We start from the raw sequence: 18,658 nt of genomic DNA, 5'->3' as shown, positions 1-18,658 counted from the left end.
TCCGAAGTCGGGTCGCGGGGCAGCAGCCTAAGCAGAGAAGCCCAGACCTCCTCTCCCCAGCCACCTCCTCCAGCTCATCCGGGGAACACCAAGGCGTTCCCAGGCCAGCCGAGAGATATAATCTCTCCAGCGCGTCCTGGGTCTGCCCCGGGGCCTCCTCCCGGTGGGACATGCCCGGAACACCTCACCCAGGAGGCGCCCAGGGGCATCCTTGTCAGATGCCCGAACCACCTCAACTGGCTCCTTCGATGTGGAGGAGCAGCGGCTCTACTCTGAGCCCCTCCCGGATGGCCGAACTTCTCACCCTATCTCTAAGGAGAGGCCAGCCACCCTTCGGAGGAAGCTCATTTCTGCCGCTTGTACCCGCGATCTCGTTTTTTCGGTCACTACCCACAGCTCGTGGCCATAGGTGAGGGTCGGGACGAGATCGATCGGTAAATTGAGAGCTTCGCTTTTACACTCAGCTCCCTCTTCACCACGACGGACCGGTGCAGCGTCCGCATCACTGCAGCCGCAGCACCAATCCGCCTGTCGATCTCCGGCCCTTCTCCCATCACTCGCGAACAAGACCCCGAGATACTTGAACTCCTCCACTTGGGGCAGGAACTCATCCCGACCCGGAGTGGGCACTCCACCCTTTTCCGGCTGAGAACCATGGCCTCAGATTTGGAGGTGCTGATCCTCATTCCCGCTGCTTCACACTCGGCTGCGAACTGCTCCAGTGCGAGCTGGAGGCCCCCACTCGATGAAGCCATCAGAACCACATCATCCGCAAAAAGCAGAGATGAGATTCTGAGGCCACCAAGTGAAAGCCCTCCGCCACTTGGCTGCGCCTAGAAATCCTGTCCATAAAAATTATGAACAGAATCGGTGACAAAGGGCAGCCCTGGCGGAGCCCATCACCCACCGGAAACAAGTCCGACTTATTGCCGGCAATGCGAACCAAACTCTTGCAACGGTTGTATAGGGATCGAATGGCCCGTAACAGTGGGCCAGACACCCCATACTCCCGCAACACCTCCCATTAGGACACCCGAGGGACACGGTCGAATGCCTTCTCCAAGTCCACAAAACACATGTAGACTGGTTGGGCAAACTCCCATGCACCCTCAAGTATCCTCGAGAGGATAAAGAGCTGGTCCAGTGTTCCGCGACCAGGACGAAAACCGCATTGTTCCTCCTGTATCCGAGGTTCGACTAACGGACGAACTCTCCTTTCCAGCACCCTGGCATAGACTTTCCCGGGAGGCTGAGGAGTGTGATCCCCTATAGTTGGAACACACCCTCCGGTCTCCCTTCTTAAAGATGGGGACCACCACCCCGGTCTGCCAGTCCAGGGTACTGCCCCTGATCTCCACGCAACATTGTAGAGGCGTGTCAACCAGGACAGCCCTACAACGTCCAGAGCCTTCAGGAACTCGGGGCGGACCTCATCAACACCAGGGGCTCTGCCACCGAGGAGTTGTCCATATATCATTGGATTAAATAGTGGATGATATAAAACCACTTGCAAAGTCATTATTAAACCTACAGTCTGTGAAATATCAGATTCCAGTCGAAGCACAATAATATCATATGCACAGAACAATGAATAGTTGAATAAAACCAGCAGGTGAGGTAAGCAGGTCTGTGCAGCTTTTTTCTTGACTTCTCTACAGCTGTGATAGGATATTATAAGTATCCTTGTGTAAGTGAAAACTATGTAGAGCATAGGAAAAAATGCAACATTGAGCAAAACAATCACACCATAAATAGCCAGAACTCTTGAACTCACACAATGAAGTTTGTACACTGAATTATTACAAAATATCCTCGCAGAGTAAAGTTACACATTCTTCTAGTAGCACTTAGTGATGATGTTCCTGCAACCTGACAAGCAGGCACAAGCCACGCTAAGACCAAGAAAACAGAGATGGTAGTTTTTTCATGATTACAGGATATTTCAAAGGTTTGCATATAGACACATATCTGTCATAGGCCATGGCTGCCAACAGCAAAACTGTGAACCTCCTGAAGTGTAAAAAAAAAAATTGAAAGTGACACATTGTGTGTGATATAATCTGTTTTTCAGATAAAACATCAAACAAAAGCTTTGGGTAGATGGTTGTGCTGCAAAAAATAGAGTTAATCAGCAAAGCTGCAATAAAAATATACATGGGCTCATGAAGGCTTTGATGAATCACAATAAGATAAACAATGGTGGAATTAGAGAAAATTACTAGAGCATATATTGTAAAAATAATGACAAAATAGACATATCTGTACTTTTCCACTTCTACATATCCATTAAGAGTTATGTAAGTTAAATTTAGTTTGTTCTCCATTTTAAATGGTCAGAAATGTACCTCTAAATTAAATTGCAGATAAATAATGCTGTTAGAACCTACCTAAAATACTGAAATATTTACATGGGAAAATTATCTACAGCTACATGGCTTTGAATTGCAAACATGACATCATTGACAGTTCAGATGAAGCATACTCTAAGCATGCAGTTTGTTTTTATCACACTCCTTCACCCTCCATGGAGTTCAGTGAACTCTCTACCATAACTGGCATTTACATGACCTTGGTAAAACTCTGGAGAGTTGTTAGGTAGTTAGGCAAATTGTTTCATGTGAATCAGTTTCAATATTGATCAGTCACTATTTCAACTTAGTACCACACTGATTTCATACAAAAATAACTAAATAACTGAATCTGAGACCTTTATAGTCAAACATAAAGTCCTTGGGCCCAACAGCCTGGCAAAGCCCCCAATCTGACCCACTGGACGGCTTTAGAAAATGTGAAGAAGTGCTGTTGAGATGTACTGTATTGTCATAGGTTTTGCCTTTCATACTAAGTAATATAGTTCCAGAAAAAATGAAATAACAGAAAAAAAATATTATTATATGCTATTTTTTTAAAATCAGGAACTGCTAAAACATGCTGGTACCATAAATTCTACTAATGTTAATGAGTAATACATGAAATCTACAAGAGAGTTTTTGTCAATTCATGTGTGGAATTTTTTTTTCCAATTGGTGCTACCATTTTTTGAGTATTCAGGTGGACAGAGGAGAAATGTTGTCCTTTTAATGGTCAATTGTTCTGACAATATATTTAAAGGTAAGGACTGGTCAGTGGCAATTGATGAACGGCTAATTTAATGATTACATGTAATATCATTATTTTTAATCACATATGTGATCTGTATATGATGTGTTTTATTGAATTATGTATTTTTATATATTTACATGAGTTCTATAAAGGAAATTAAGATATACTTTGTGTTATTCAAATGTTGCATGGAAATGTAAATGTTAGTTTTGATCAGGATAAACAGGTTGGCTTGCAGTACTATTGTGAATTCACAATACAGCTCTTTGATGGACCGGTGCACAGTAGCTGTGGTGCCCATGGTCTGTGTTCGGTTACAACCTGGACTTGGTAACTAACTTGGTTCACTGTAGTGTTGTGGAAAATGAAGGCCCAAGGATCTGTTAATTTTAAGGCTAGAGTAAAGTGTAACAACCATTTGACAATGGTTTATTTGAAAAAATGAGCGGTGGGATTTCTGCTAGAATTTCCGACCGACAGCACACAATGTGCTTTGAGGTAGTGGCCAAGAAAGAGATAGTTTGTGTCTGTGAGCACCCGTGTGTACACCTGTGTGCACACCTCTATGCATGAGCGAGCCTGTATTCAAAAGGTTTCTCCATGTAACGATCCACTAGAGGGTATGGGGGGAGCGCAAGAGCCCAAGGAGGACTATCGGAGGGGCCACCATGCCACCCTCCTGGAAAGAGCTGTGGAGAGTCCCAGGGGCTGGGGCTGTAGGGGCTGTAGTGATGTGCCCGTGGGCTCTGCCGGAAGCCAGCTGCGCCAGAGTGGAAGGGGACCCACTGAGCTATGGACATCAGGCCCCGCCAAGCAGCCACCGGGAGGGAGCCGGTACATACCTGGGATACATTAAAGACCCCATGCCACATGGGAGGGGGCATGTTGCTTCCTGCCAGGGAGCAGCCGGTGTCAGCACGGTCCCTCCCGTGAACCCTCAATGTCTACATGGATTTAAAATTGAGAGGTGGGCACTGGCACATTCCTACAACCAGTCTCACACATGCACACACTAATTGTCATGGAGGGCCCGAAGGCCAGGAGATGGACGTGGACCAAAGTGCAGATTCAAACATGGGAAAACAGCCATAAGGAATTCTCACAAGCTTTATTGATAAGCACAAGAATAAACAATGGCACAAGGAAGGAATGCTTAGTGAGGAGTATCTGATGATGAACTGTGATGGAACTGTGGACGGAGGGACAGAGCGGTTAGGTTAGGAAGGGAGCGGGGGAAACAGACAATGGTAATAGTGACACTGATTGTGTTTGCATCTTACTTGGCAGGTGGAGTGTGTGTGGGTCAGGAGGGAGAGGTAATGGCCAAGTGAGCATCCTGGAAGGTGGGTGATTGGAGAGAGTCCAACCTGGTTTATCCAGAGAGCCAGAGCAGCAAAGGCAGGGGGGCAGGCAGGTGAAAAGGATTGAGAGTCTTTACGTGGTGACCAACATGCTGAGAATGCAAGCCTCAGGTAAGTGGGATGATGGCTCTGAGAGATGACTAGAGGCACAACATAGAAACAAAGAGTATGAAGCAAAGGCAGCCTTTTACTAATGTTAAGGTTAGCTGACAAACTGGCGGAGAAGACTTGGTCCTAAATACTGCTGTGCTGATTGTCCTCGATCTCTATCAGGTGAGCTGAGCAGGTGGACTGATGAGGGCTCCACCCAGAGGTGGATACACTGGGAAACAGTGGAAAAACACAGGTAGTTCACCATGACCTTTATCAGCCAAGGTTGAAGCTGAATCATGTCTACACACATAAATTCTAGACATTAGAATAATTTGATTTACTCTGCATTTCTTATTCAACATATTAATTAGACTCATACTATGTATTTTTGATTAAAACTTAAAGATGTTCTACTGCTGGCAAAAACGCATACAGACAGACCCTGTTATAGCACTCTGTATCACTTTAACATAAAAGGCTAGATATTAAGTCTAGATGTTAAGATGTCTTACCCTCTCTCAGATGTAATGAGTGGTAAGGGACTTAAATAATGATACCAAAATCTACTTACCAATAAAACTGCATCTCAATTTGACAGGTGAGTAAAAACTGTACACACACTTAATTTAGACCATGAGCACCATGAGTAGAAAGATGTTGTATTAACCATGAACAGATTTAACAAAGAACCTCAACAGCAGTCAACTGTCATTGTCAGATATGGAGTAGGGAAAAAGCAGGTGAGGTAGCAGCAGTCCTGGCAGATGTCACTGATGGAGACCATACAATTGCCCTAGTGTTGTTAACAGAAAATGCAAATTAAATTTATTGTCACATCAGTATGAGCAGAGTTTTCTGAAGTGCTGCTGTTGGAGTCAAATTGTTAAATGTTGCCATTATTGTACTTAAATTTGTAAGTCTTGGTTCAAGCTATGTGATCAAAGACATTCCTTTGTTTCTGACCGCCTCCCCAGCTTGTTGAATGGTGGGGGAGGCTGTAGTGTTTTATTGTAGGCACATCCTAGGTGAAGGTTCTGTTTTCTTGTTTAGTAAAGTTCCTGCCTTTATGACCCTTTTGGTGAGCATGAGGTCACACAAACGCACCCCCAAACACAAACACACGCACACACACGCACACACACACATTGTCGCACATGCATACATATACACACGCACACACATGCACATACACACACATATACAGTGCCTGACACCATAGGGGGTTTTACAATGGGTGTTTGTGTAAACTGTGTCACAGAATAAAAGGCTGCAGGGGAAGCTCTTTCTTCGAAGTGGTCTGAGACCGAGGGCAGAAGGGCTGCTCTGAGCTCCTTCCCTTGCTTTTGCATGTGAAAATCGATCGCTGTTCCTCTTGCTTCGTTAACGGGAATAAGTTTCTGAACCAGCGGGGCCTGTGGAAGTGCAGACCCAACAGCTGCCATACATCAGTTTCTGCTTTTAAAACCCTCTACATGAGTTCTGGAAGTCTGAAAGATCCTGAGGTATTCAGCTGTATCTGCAGTTTACCTTCCGGCTCAATATGCCCCAAAGACCTGCATCACACTCTGATCTCTTTTGACTTTTTGTCTTTAATTTTCTCAGTAAAACAGCTACAGCATATGTGCATAATAGCTTAGCTTTTGTACTCTTTCATTGGTTAATTTTAGGGTTATTACAAATGTTTTCCAATATTTAAAAAAAAATGTGCATTTGACATAAAGAGTGGACATATAGCACCACCCAGTCTTTTGTCTCTGGGTGGTGCTGAGGTCTGAATCTAAGGGTAGCGCCTATAATCACAAAGAGAAAAGAATCATTACAAACTGTTGTGAAGTTTATCTCAAAGCTGAAATAAATCTGATCCTTTCTTATCCTGACAGACTTCAGGTTGTAAAGTTCTGCTTTTTCAACATACACTTCTGCTGACAACTGACATAACAGTATAATATCCAGTTTAATATTTAAACTTTGAGTTGTTGGTACTTTTTAAATGGAGATGACTGACAGTGCATGTTTCCAGTCTTATTGCATTGTGGTCACCTGCAGGTAAATGGAGTGGTTCTTACTTAACAAACCACGTCTCACAAACACAATCATAAGAGTACTTTTTTTTAACATCTGTTTTCTGTCTCACATACTCACAAATTCATCGTATAAAATCCAATCAAGTTTCCCTTTCTTGCCCTTTCTCGCTTTGGCATGTAGACTGGAGCAGCCAAGTATTGAGCTACCAACCTACCACTAAAGCTGGGCATACACTGTGCGATTTTTTTGGCCCATTTTGAGACGATTTTTCACTCGTGCGAACATTTTGAGGATCTTCCTGAGTTTTGCCTTAATCGTGTGTTGTGCATCGTGTAAGCATACATGGGGTAATGAGAAGCGATTAACACCTCTCAACCAGCTCCCGATCATTAATCGTATGGTATTGGTAACACCAAGTGCTGCTAAACAGACCAAGGAATATTTAACATAGCTTTTCTAGATGTCATTATTTTATTTTGGATGCTTACATTATTTTACTTGGCATGCAGAAACAAAATATTTCACAAAACTCAGAAACTGTTAGGGTTAGCATTATTAGCCCTTTAGATCATCCCACAGATTTTCAATGGGATTCAACAATTTCTGCAGTCAGTCAGTGCCAGTCACTTCAATACCTGAATGGTGAAGCATTCATCATTCAGGTAGTAATTCACCAGGATTGATGTATGTTTGGGTTGTTTCATGTTGGAAGACAAAGCGACGACCCAGCTGTCAACTGCTCAAGATTTTCACATTTCTTTCTTTCTTCATGATTAGTTCCACATTGATGAGATTGCGAGTTCCAGATGCTGAACCAACCAAACAGCATAATACTCACTCCACTTTTTAGTGAGGGGATGGTGTTCTTTTTGGGTTGTACGCCTCACCAGTATGAATAATTTTTCTCCAGGTTGTCTTTAGCATACGTCAGACTGACTTCACAATGTCTCATCTACAAAAGTTGAGTTTTTATCGGTCTGCATGCTGGTCTGAAATAATTCTGTTATTGTGCATGAATAAAAATAATAATTTGTGCTTTCTAAAGAAAGCTTTCCTGTTTAGAAATGTTTCTTTGAAAATTTGTTTGCTCTTTTAAGAAAGCACTAAGAAAATTTATAATAAAACCTTAACTTCAATATGGAGACAAATAATTGTGACCTCATCTGCTTATGAAGAGTACATTATATTTTGTCTGACTTACACGTTGAGTTACAAGATTAAGAGACATAATAGAGTAATAAGAATAATATATAATACACTGCTCTGAAATACTTTTTAATCAGAGTAAAGTATCAAGTCATTTAAATTTTTTGTATATAGAAAAAATTTAAATGACTTGATACTTTACCAGATCAATATATATTGATCTGGTCAGTTAAGTAGCAGAGGAGGTTGTTCATCAATTTCAGCTTCTTTGATGTTAATACTGTTATACTAACAGTTATAACAGTTATACTAACAGTTATTCTAGTATAACTGTTAACAGTTATACTAGAAGTGCAACAATGAGACAACCCCCCCAAAAGCCCTGGACTTTTCACGGATGAGAGCAGGTTCACCTTAAGTACGTGTGACAGGCACGCAAGGTTCTGGAAAAACCATAGAGAATGTTATGCTGCCTGTAACATCGTTCAGCATGACTGTTTTTGTGGTGGGTCAGTGATAGTCTGGTGAAGTAAATACATAGAGGTACTCACAGACCTTTACAGGTTTGGCAACAGCACACGGACTAACATTAGGTTTTGGGATCAAATCCTGGGACCCATTGTCAAACCCTACACTGTTGCAGTGGGTCCTGGGTTCCTATTGGTGAACAACAATGTCTGGCCTCATGTAGCGAGGGTATTCATGCAGTTCCAGGACGATAAAGGAATTGATATCACTGGCTGCCCCCCTCGCTCACATGACCTAAATCCAATAGACCTCTCTATGGGATATTATGTTTCAGTCCTTCCCATGCCACCAGGTTGAACCTTAGACTGTCCAGGCGTGCAAGAGGCGTGTGGCCTGGTGAGATATGGAAGCAGATCCCACAGGACACCAAACCTCGTCTCATTATGTGTATATGTCAACATTATCAGGCATGCATGCAAGTGGTAGTTGTATATATGCCTGAGTTACTACAATGTGCCAATGAACTTTCAAAATGGACAAAATAGATTAGTCTGCGTTCAGCCCTTTGTATATTGATAATTTTCATTTCCACCAAATGTGTTCTTTTCCTAAAACATTACCCAGTCCATATCAGTACAGAGATCCAGCGTTATTTCTTTACCTTTGTTTTTTATTTTTTTAGTAGTGTAAACACTATATTGCCAAAATAATTATCTCACCCATCCATATCATTGAATTCAGGTGTTCCAGTCACTTCCATGTCCACAGGTGTATAAAATCAAACACCCTGGCACGAGCAGTAGCAGGAGCTCATGGAATGCCAACATGGCTGATGGAATGACACCTGTGCAACACATCCAGTCATGAAGTTTTGTCACTACCAAATTCTCCACAGTCAACGGTTAGTCCTCTATAGCATGGTGTTGCTCTCAGGCAACAAACTACATTTTTGGTTATTAAACTGTACCTTTATTATGTATTTACTTATTTTGTGACACAAAATACCTCAGTGTTGAGTAAAATGAGGAGTAGCAGATGATTTGACCTTTGACCTGGGGCAATTCTTTCATGTGCCAAATCTGCATATGGCACAGTGCTAGCTACTGCTAAGACTAAAAACATTTTTATGCATGTTTAAATTCAGTTAACTGTATTTAAAAAAAATATGTGCATGTAGAAGAATATCTGATTAATTATTTTCAGTTGTTTATAGACAGATTTACCAAAACAGCATGTTTTGGTTTGTTGCCTCAGTGCAAAATTATGCAGTGAGGCCACTTTTCTTCTAACAATAACAATATACGCAATGGTCCTTTCCACTGTTTGTTTTAGGTTTTTAGGTTTATAATATTGTCATAATATTTAATGACATTATATGACCAATGATGACAGCAGTAAGATTTACTTTATTAGTTAAACCTTTGACTATGTGGCTCATTAAAACAAGTACTAATAAAAAAAGTATCAAAGTAAACAGATATTATAGATATTATATTTTTATTGTTGTTGTTGAAGGGTACTCTTTAAAAGTCATGCCTGTTAATACCAAGCTGAAGTTTAATTGCTCTCTAGGGCCAAAGACATAATAACTTGTTGACCATTTTGACAGTTACTAGTCTCAACTTAGCAATTAGCTGTTTAGAGACTGGCTGTAGTCAGGCCACTCCTCTGAGGCTTGGCCTGTTGTTTTACACAGCGCAGGTGGCACAGATGCATGCTCACTAATGACACTCATTACAGAATCCTTATATCACCTGTGGGCTGTCAGTTTACTTTTTATACCATCACACAGTTTTTTTTTTTTTCATTCTTCTAAGGAGTGCACCCACAAAATTTAGTAACTGCTGAAAATGCATCACAAATCCTGTCCTGTCATCATAGTTGTCCAATACTTGTAACATCACAAGCAATAAACAGGACATACTTATATGAAAATGGTTTTCAGATTTGGAGTCATTAAGTGAAATTTGTTAAGGTATAGGTGAAAAATTCCTAGCAGCAAAATGATTTGTTGACAAGGGATTTCAAAATCCAAGACTGTTTACCCCATAATCATTTTAAAAATCTATTTTGAATCCTGGAACAATTATACAAATAAAATATCAATGAAACTCGGGCAAATGATAATCAAAACCACCATATTAGTGTGTCTAAATGTTAGAAAGCACTTAGGCATATGTAAAAGTGCTGTATGAACTGTGTGCCTACCACCCTAGGCAAGACCCGTGGTGCAGGGTGTGCAAAGATGCACCTGAGACAATCCAACACATAACAGGAAGGTGCAAAATGCTAGCAGGCAGGGCATACATAGCATGCCATAACCAAGTGGCCGGCATATTATACAGAAACATCTGTGCTGTGTATGGCCTGGAAGTCCCAACGTCAAAAATATGGGAGACTCCCCCTAGGGTGGTCAAGAATTAGCCAAGCTAAGATCTTGCGGGACTTCCAGAAACAGACGGACAAAATAGTGATGGCTAACCAACTGGACATAGTGGTGGACAAGCAGAGGAAGGGGGCTGTCGTGATAGATGTGGCGGCACCGAATGACAGCAACATCAGAAAGAAGGAACACAAGAAGATGAAGAAGTACCAAAGGCTCAGAGAAGAGCTCGAGAAGATGTGGAGGGTGAAGGTAACAGTGGTTCCAGTAGTAATTAGAGCAATTGGAGATCCAAGATCTCTGTCCAGAAGAGCGCAATCCAAGGAACAGAAAGGATACTGCGCCTAATCCTCAAGCTCCCAGACCTCTGGTAGAGGACCCGAGCTATATGTATATGTAATATTTTGTTATAATTTATAGAATTTGAAAAACTTTAAAACTTTGTTTTTTCTTTCATTGACATTGATATGTCAAGTTACAATACAAAAAATGCTTGTCAGCATAATAGAGAGACTGGCAGCAATTGATTCATTTTTACTAAATTTTACTTTATTCATTTACACAATAGTAAATGATAATCTGTGACAAAACAGAAAGGAAAATGTGAAACACAGGCATATGAACTATTTAGGCTTCAAAGATTACCAGCAACAGTTTAATGAATTGTTTATCTTTGTATAATGACCATTATGTTTGCTATCAATCTTGCATGTGAAATCAGAGCTAAAGTACTCCATTATCTGAAATGCCATACATTTGATAATACCAGTGCAGTAATACCAGTGTTATTAAACTTGACACAACAATGTCTGGATATGTTTAAAAATCTCATTCATTTTGAGTCCATATATGATTGGATTTAAAAGAGGATGGAATAAAATTGACTGAAACGTCAATGTCAAGCGAAGAGTTTTCGACAGATCGGAATCCAGTCTAATTATAACTGAATCAAAAACAATAAAACATGAAAAGTTGATTAACACCAGCAAGTGGGGTAAACATGTCTTTAGAGCTTTTCTCCTTGTTTCTCTACAACAATTGTAAGATATTCTAAGAATCCTTATGTATGTAAAAAGTATGAAAAGCATTGGTAGAAGGGCAACATTTATCAACGTGACCACACCATATATAGATATTACAACCGAGGGCACACACTGAAGCCTGTAAATTGAATTGTTACAAAAAATTCCTGTCAGAGTAAAGCTACAGAGTTTTACATTAAAATAAAGCACAAATGACACTGCAATCTCAAAAGCAGGTACAAGCCAAGCTAAAATCAGACAGACATATATAGTTATTCTATTCATAATAACTGGATATTGCAGGGGTTTGCATATAGACACATACCTGTCATATGCCATTGCTGCCAACAGTAAAAACTCTGACCCAGCTGAGGCATAATATGAAAATCCTTGGAAAAGACAGAGTGGATACGATATAGTCTGTTTTTCAGACAAAACATCAGATAAGAGCTTCGGATAGATAATCATGCTGTAAAGAACAGAGTTGATTAACAAAGCTGCAATAAAAATGTACATCGGCTCATGAAGGTTTTTGTGAGTCCAGATAAGGCACACTATAGTGGAATTAAAGCAGAGGATCAGAATATATAATGTGAATATAACCACAAAATAGAGATATCTGTATTTGTGCAATTCTGCAAACCCACCAAGAGTTAACAATGTTACATTTAATTTATCATCCATTGAATGAAAAAAAATGTTACTGACTATAGAACTTGATTACATAAATGGTATTCAAGAATAACAAATGAAAAGATAAGCCTTAAAGTACTGTATTAATACATTTCCTGCACCAAACTAAGAAGGTAAGTAATTGACTCTGTTTTGTGGCTTTGTTTTATCAGAAAACCTTCCATCCTCTATGGGACTCATTAAGTTCTCCACTAACATGTAAACAACTTCAGGGAATCTGACTAGTTGACGTTTATAGTCCTATGCACTTCATTGTGTTTGCCCATGCATTTTTTTTTAAATCCGCAGAACTAGTATAGGCTTAGTATAAAAACAAAAAAGTCACGAAAACCACTACAGCCTTCACACTCAACATTTTCTCAAGCTCTCTTCTCAGCCTATGATAAGTCTCAAGCTTATCGCGTTCCTTCATCCTCATGTTGTTATCACTTGATATAGCTATATCTATCACTACAGTCATCTCCCTTTGCTTGTCCACCACTATTGCGTCTGGTTGGATAGCCATCACCAGTTTGTCTGTCTACATCAGGAAGCCCCACACTTAGCTTGGTCATTTTCAGCTACCTTGGGGGATGTATCCCATTTTGACCTCTGGACTTCCAGGACATTGCTGCACAAATGTTAATTGATACACTTCCGGCCAACCTGCACCTGCTGTTATGTACTGGATTGTTTCAGGGGCATCTTTGCACAGTCTGCACCCAGGGTTTTGCCTGGGGTAGTAGACCTAAGCCTCTATGGATCTTATGCTTAGAGCTTGTTCCTGTGCTGCCATGATTCATGCCTTTGTGTTTTGTCTTTCGGTTCAGCCTTGTCCAGCCACTGGTAGGATTTCTGGATGTCAGCCATGTTTTCTATCTGCTGGTGGTCCATACTGTACAGGGACCTGTCCTTCCATGATGGTTCGTCTCCTTGCTTCTATTCTTTCTAAGGTTTGGCTGCCTGGCGTATTCACTAAGCACACATGGCCATCTTCCATATGTACTCATGGATGTTCATTGACTCATCCTGGATTGTGGTTCTGATACTCACTAGTCCTCAGCTCCTTCCTTCCTCTTAGCTTACAGTCTCAGGGTACAGGACCTTGGGTTAAACCCCCCATGTATGTAAAAAGTTTTCCTTATATTGATGTCAGTGACTCCTACTGCCTCCTTTGGTTAACTTATTATCTCAACAGTGTATCTGATCATAGCTAGGGCGTAGGTGTTGATTGCCCAGAAAATGTTCTTCCCATTCAGCTGACTCCTTACGACTTGCCAAGTACTTGGCTGTGGCAGCTTTTCTAATGGCCTCTTTATGGTTTCCATTTGGTAAATAGTTATCATGGTCTGGGTGAGTGGCAGTGTTTTTTCCTGCTGTGTTTCAGCAGGCGGAGATTCCTTGTTCCTTGCGGGAGCCGCACCTGATTAACGCAGCAGTAAAATAGCTCTGAACTTCCTTTGTTCTGTCTGAGTGTGTGTTTGCATCCTTTTGTGTGTTCATGATTTCTGTTGAAGAATTTGTTTCCTCTTACTTGATTTGTTCCTTGCTGCTCAAAGGACTCCTGCATTAAACCATTTCTGGTTTAATTGCATTCTATATCTTGTTTAAGTTCCCATTAGAGTCATTGCATTTGTGTCTTCTTCTTGCACCACCTGTGGAAGTTTATACTTGATTATACTTTAATTTTATGGAAAATAATTTGTATCTTATTGACACGTCTGTTGTCTTTGACATTTAGGCGAGTTTGTTTGATTTTTTTAATTCACTTATGAGGCAAAAGGGTGGAACTACTGGAACACTACAGGCTAAAGCTTTCTGTAGCAAATCTCTTGTCTTTACATTCACTCCTTCTGTTAAAATAAAAACATTTAAAACGCTTGCACCCATTTGACCTTACAGCAGCAAAGGTTAGTGACACAAAAAAGTCAATTTTAAGCAGCTTGGGGAACTTTTTTACAGATATGCTAAAAAACAATTTAAATACAAACATTTATTTTCCACTTCCAGACAAAATCACAACAAAAATTTCTGGCACAACTTCACCTACTTCCAAGGTGCGTGAAGAGGATGAAAAAAAAAAGATCACAATGCAGGAACTCCAGCAACACTTGAAGGGAAGAGGAACAACTTCATTGACTGACCAACGCGTTTTGGCTTGTGGCCTTCATCAGGGTCATAGTAACACATAGTAGAAGTGTGCTTAAATTAAAAACAGGAAACAGAAAAAAAAATCAAATTAACCAATCACATTTTCATGGATAAACCAGCTGACATATAACAGGTTAGTATTGGTTAATTGGTTAAGTCACGCCCAAGTAAATACTGGACTAGGTCATTAATGGTGAAGACAGGGGTAAGGACAATCCCCACTTGTCTTAAAATAATACATGCATGACATATATAAAAAAAGAATATTACAAATATACAAAAAAGATTACAAGGAAAAGCATTTAATAAAAAAGAAGGCAGTGCAGCAGTTAGATTAAAAAGCAAGAGGACATCATCACATGGAAAAACATTTGTGGAAAGGTCCTCATTTTGCTAACATTAAAAGGTGTTCAAGCAAGTCGAAGATATTTACAATAAGCAGACCTCAGCGTAAGAAAGTGTCTTTCCAACACTAAAAAGGTCAAAGGTGAACTTTAACATTAAAAGGTGTAAAAACAAGTACAAGATATTTACAATAAGCAGACCTCAGCGCAAGAAAGTGTATTTCCAACACTGAAAAGCACAAAGGTCAACTTTAACATTAAAAGGTGTAAAAACAAGTACAAGATATTTACAATAAGCAGACCTCAGTGCAAGAAAGTGTCTGTCCAAAACTGAAAAGCATAAAGCCCAACTTTAACGTTGAAAGGTTGTCAATGGAAAATTGTACTTACTAGTCAGTATAAGCTTTTATAATTTTATAAGTTTTTGTAGCCGGAGGGGCTACTCGCTTTTTCTTTCTCTCTCGCCCCCACTTGCGCTACTGCTTTCTCTCTCTCTCCTGTGCTTGCTCCCGCTGCGCGCTTACGTCAACTAGGAGCCCACCTGTATATTGATTACAGGGCGGCGTTTACCTGTATAAAGGGAAGCCGGGTTTTCTCGTTGGATTATTTCCTCCCGAGCTTCTGGTATGCTACAGCGGTAGACGCTGGCTGTTGGTTAAATTACTGAGGCGATCAGGTCGTGCGATTGCTACAGGTAGGTCTCCCCTCCGATTTTTGATTTCTCCCTAATGTCGGTAATTAGTAGTTATATTTCTGCGGCCCGCTACAGCGCGGCTGTTTTTCTGTCCTTTGCTCCAGCCGTGGTGAGGAGACGCGTGAGTGCATCCGCCGTGCAGTACAGCGCCTCCAAGTTCTGCGGGTTTGATTGCTGCCGTGCCCTCTCGGGGACCAACCGCCTGCTTTGGTTACGCAGAGAGTCGGGCACCTGCCCTGCTGCTGTCTTGTCTTGTTGACTTTGTTATATTACAGTTAATCTGCGGCGGCCCAGTTTTCCCTTGTAGCTTGCTTTCCCACGCCCTTTTGGACTATTGTTCGCTCCAGCTTTCGTGGCTGGCCAGGGCGATTCTCGGCCGTATATTGGGCCGGTTATACGAACTGGTACTGCCTTTCCCCTTTCTCCCAGCTGTGGGAAGTTGTGTGAGACCGAGCAGACCAAGGACAATCGGACCCAGCACCAGCTGTGGGCTGGTTCGCCGAGCGAAAGTATTTTTAATCAGTGCTCTGTGGTGTATAACTGGTTGTGTTGTATCACCGACTTTTGTTTTCTTTTAATTGGTTCTTTCTTTTGTTTCGTAGGTTGAGAGCCTGTTGATGTCCCATGTGTTTATCGTTTTTAATGTGTTTATCTTGTGCTTTTATTTCAGCGAACTGAGGATCTACCAGCGGCCGTGGGACCTTAGGTGGCGGGTCGTTTTCCACACTACTTTTGTTGTACAGCACCAGGTGAATAGACTATAGTAGGTTTTTTTTGTGTAGTTTTCTTTTGGTCCACCGCTGCTGGTAAGTCCCAGTTGTATTTATTTTTATTGTAATTTGGGACACAGTTTTAGATATTCAGTGCGCTGTTGTTTTGTTTTTCATTTTACATTAATAAATAAAATTGTGTTCATATTTGAGTTGGCCTCAGTGTGCATCCCTGAACCTGTGCGAGTGTTGTTCTAATTACATTTTATTTTTTCATATTTCCTGGGGGCTAGAATTTCCCCCCCAGGTGGCGTTGTCATTTTTATTATTTCTTTTAGAACCCCGCCGACCACTTGGTCACATTTGCATATGATAGAATACTGCATGTTGACCTTTTGATGATTTAGACTGTTGTCCACTACAAGACTTGTTTCTGTTTTATAAATTCTTTCTCACAGCGATAATAGCTGAACAAGCAGTTTCACTCCTACCAGGAAGAGGAGAGCTGGACACTTTTATCTGCGCTCCCTAACAAGAAAAGGGGCCGCGTCCTTCTGAATCTCACAACACACACATACACCTGAACCACTCTTATCTTCACTCCCTTCTGAATCCCACAACACACACATACACATACAACTTACATACGCACTAACATTCTTCTGTCTATGAATAGACGTATTCACTTTTGTATTACTTTGTTATATAAATAATGACCAGAGCAGTAACAGAGCGCTGATCACAGGGCCCCCACTCTTGTGTGAGCGCTCTGTGACCGCCCTTGCAAGTAAAAGACTGCAGCGTGTCTGTGTGTTTCTACCCTCTCACTCAGCTGAAGAAGTGTCTTTAGAATAAATCTCTTGACAAAGGTGTAAAAACAAGTACAAGATATTTACAATAAGCAGACCTCAGTGCAAGAAAGTGTCTTTCCAACACTGAAAATACCTAACATGGCGCCGGTGAGGTCAGCTGCCGTGCTGGATGCTCTGCCCCAACTCTTCCACTTTTTTTACTTTTTTCGTCACTTTTTGCTATATCTGCCATAATCTTGCATGAGCATCATGCAAAACACACAAAGTCGCTACAGTAGACACACTCTGGTTTCTACTGGTCTACAATACACGAACATTTCACCATGTTTAACTCCGGACCCACCCTGGCCAAAGGAGATCCTGAGAGAGAACAAAGGACACGACCCTAAGCGACGGCCTCGAGGGAAACGAGCCGGCATCAGGAACAGGCTACGGGCTCGCACACATCGCGCACCTATACCCAGTATCCTGCTAGCCAATGTTCAATCCATTGAGAACAAGCTTGATGACCTCAGAGCCAGAATTAAGTTCGAGAGACATTCGGGACTGCAATCTCCTCTGCTTCACCGAGACTTGGCTGAACCCAGCGATACCAGACCACGCCGTGCAGCCGGAGGGGTTCTTTTTGGTTTACCGCATGGACAGGACAATGGAGTCGGGGAAGAAAAGAGGTGGTGGAGTGTTTGATGGTGAACAACAGATGGTGCGACAGCACAAACATCTCCCCACTCACACACTATTGCTCACCCAATCTGGAACTTTTGATCGTTAAATGTCGCCCTTTCTATCTCCCTCGGGAATTCACTGCGGTCATTGCCTGCACTGTTTACATTCCGCCTCACGCGGACTCGGACACTGCCTTATGTGAGCTGCATGAGGCTCTCACACATCAACAAACACTTCACCAAGATGCCGCACTCATTGTTATGGGAGATTTTAACAGAGTAAATCTCAAACGGACATTTCACAACCTTCACCAGCACATCAACTGCCCCACCCAGGGCACTAGGACATTAGACCACCGCTACACCCCGTTCAAGAACTGTTACAAGGCTCAGCCCCTGCCGGCATTTGGAAAATCGGACCATGCCGCCATCTTCCTCATGCCTGCTTACAAACAAAGGCTAAAGCAGCAACCACCAATCAGAAGGGAGGTCGCTCGCTGGACGGACCAATCAGTGACCGCGCTGCAGGACGCACTGGATGACGCAGACTGGGACATGTTTCGGCGCAGCTCTGATGACATCAACATGTTTACGGAAGCGGTTGTGGGATTTATCGGGAAACTAGCGGACGACACAGCAGAAAGATCTATCATCCAAACGTTTCCCAACCAGAAGCCGTGGGTGGATAAAAACATCCGTGATGCTCTGAGATCACGCACCGCTGCCTACAATGAAGGGCTTGTCTCCGGTAATATGGACCTATAAAAGGCTGCATCTTACAACGTGCGCAGTGCGGTCAGAAAGGGAAAGCGGAGAAAAACTAGAGTCACAGCTACGACAGTGCGACTCTAGGAGCGTGTGGAAAGGACTGCGGACAATAACGGACTATAAACGACCAGCTTCTTCAATGATGAATGCCGAAGCTTCACTGGCTGATGAGCTGAACACGTTTTACGCTTGCTTCGACGCCGCAGCAATTAAAACAACAAACGGCTGCGCGCACTCGGAGT

General features: G+C 41.9%; 1 protein-coding gene and 1 long non-coding RNA gene across 2 annotated transcripts; both read right to left on the bottom strand.

The window, feature by feature from the left end:
• Window positions 1-4,193: 4,193 nt before the first annotated feature.
• LOC120433427 lies at window positions 4,194-5,827 on the bottom strand. Its single transcript, XR_005608553.1, has 3 exons — window positions 5,769-5,827; window positions 4,383-4,954; window positions 4,194-4,291 (listed from the first exon to the last, which is right to left on the bottom strand). It is a non-coding gene; the product is annotated as an uncharacterized LOC120433427 (long non-coding RNA).
• Window positions 5,828-11,366: 5,539 nt separating this feature from the next.
• On the bottom strand, window positions 11,367-12,284 carry LOC116310080 (olfactory receptor 6N2-like). Its single transcript, XM_031726817.2, has one exon. It carries the CDS (start codon window positions 12,282-12,284, stop codon window positions 11,367-11,369), a length of 918 nt encoding a protein of 305 aa, XP_031582677.2.
• Between the last annotated feature and the right edge of the window lie 6,374 nt (window positions 12,285-18,658).

This window comes from Oreochromis aureus, linkage group 16, assembly GCF_013358895.1.
Source record: "Oreochromis aureus strain Israel breed Guangdong linkage group 16, ZZ_aureus, whole genome shotgun sequence".
NCBI classification, from domain to species: domain Eukaryota; kingdom Metazoa; phylum Chordata; class Actinopteri; order Cichliformes; family Cichlidae; genus Oreochromis; species Oreochromis aureus.
Note: the sequence above shows the minus strand (reverse complement) of the source record. Positions and strands in the feature narration are given on the sequence as shown.

Excerpts from the sequence above, each read along its gene's own strand:
- LOC116310080 (XM_031726817.2), bottom strand. The coding sequence starts at position 12,284 with ATGGATGATAAATTAAATGTAACATTGTTAACTCTTGGTGGGTTTGCA.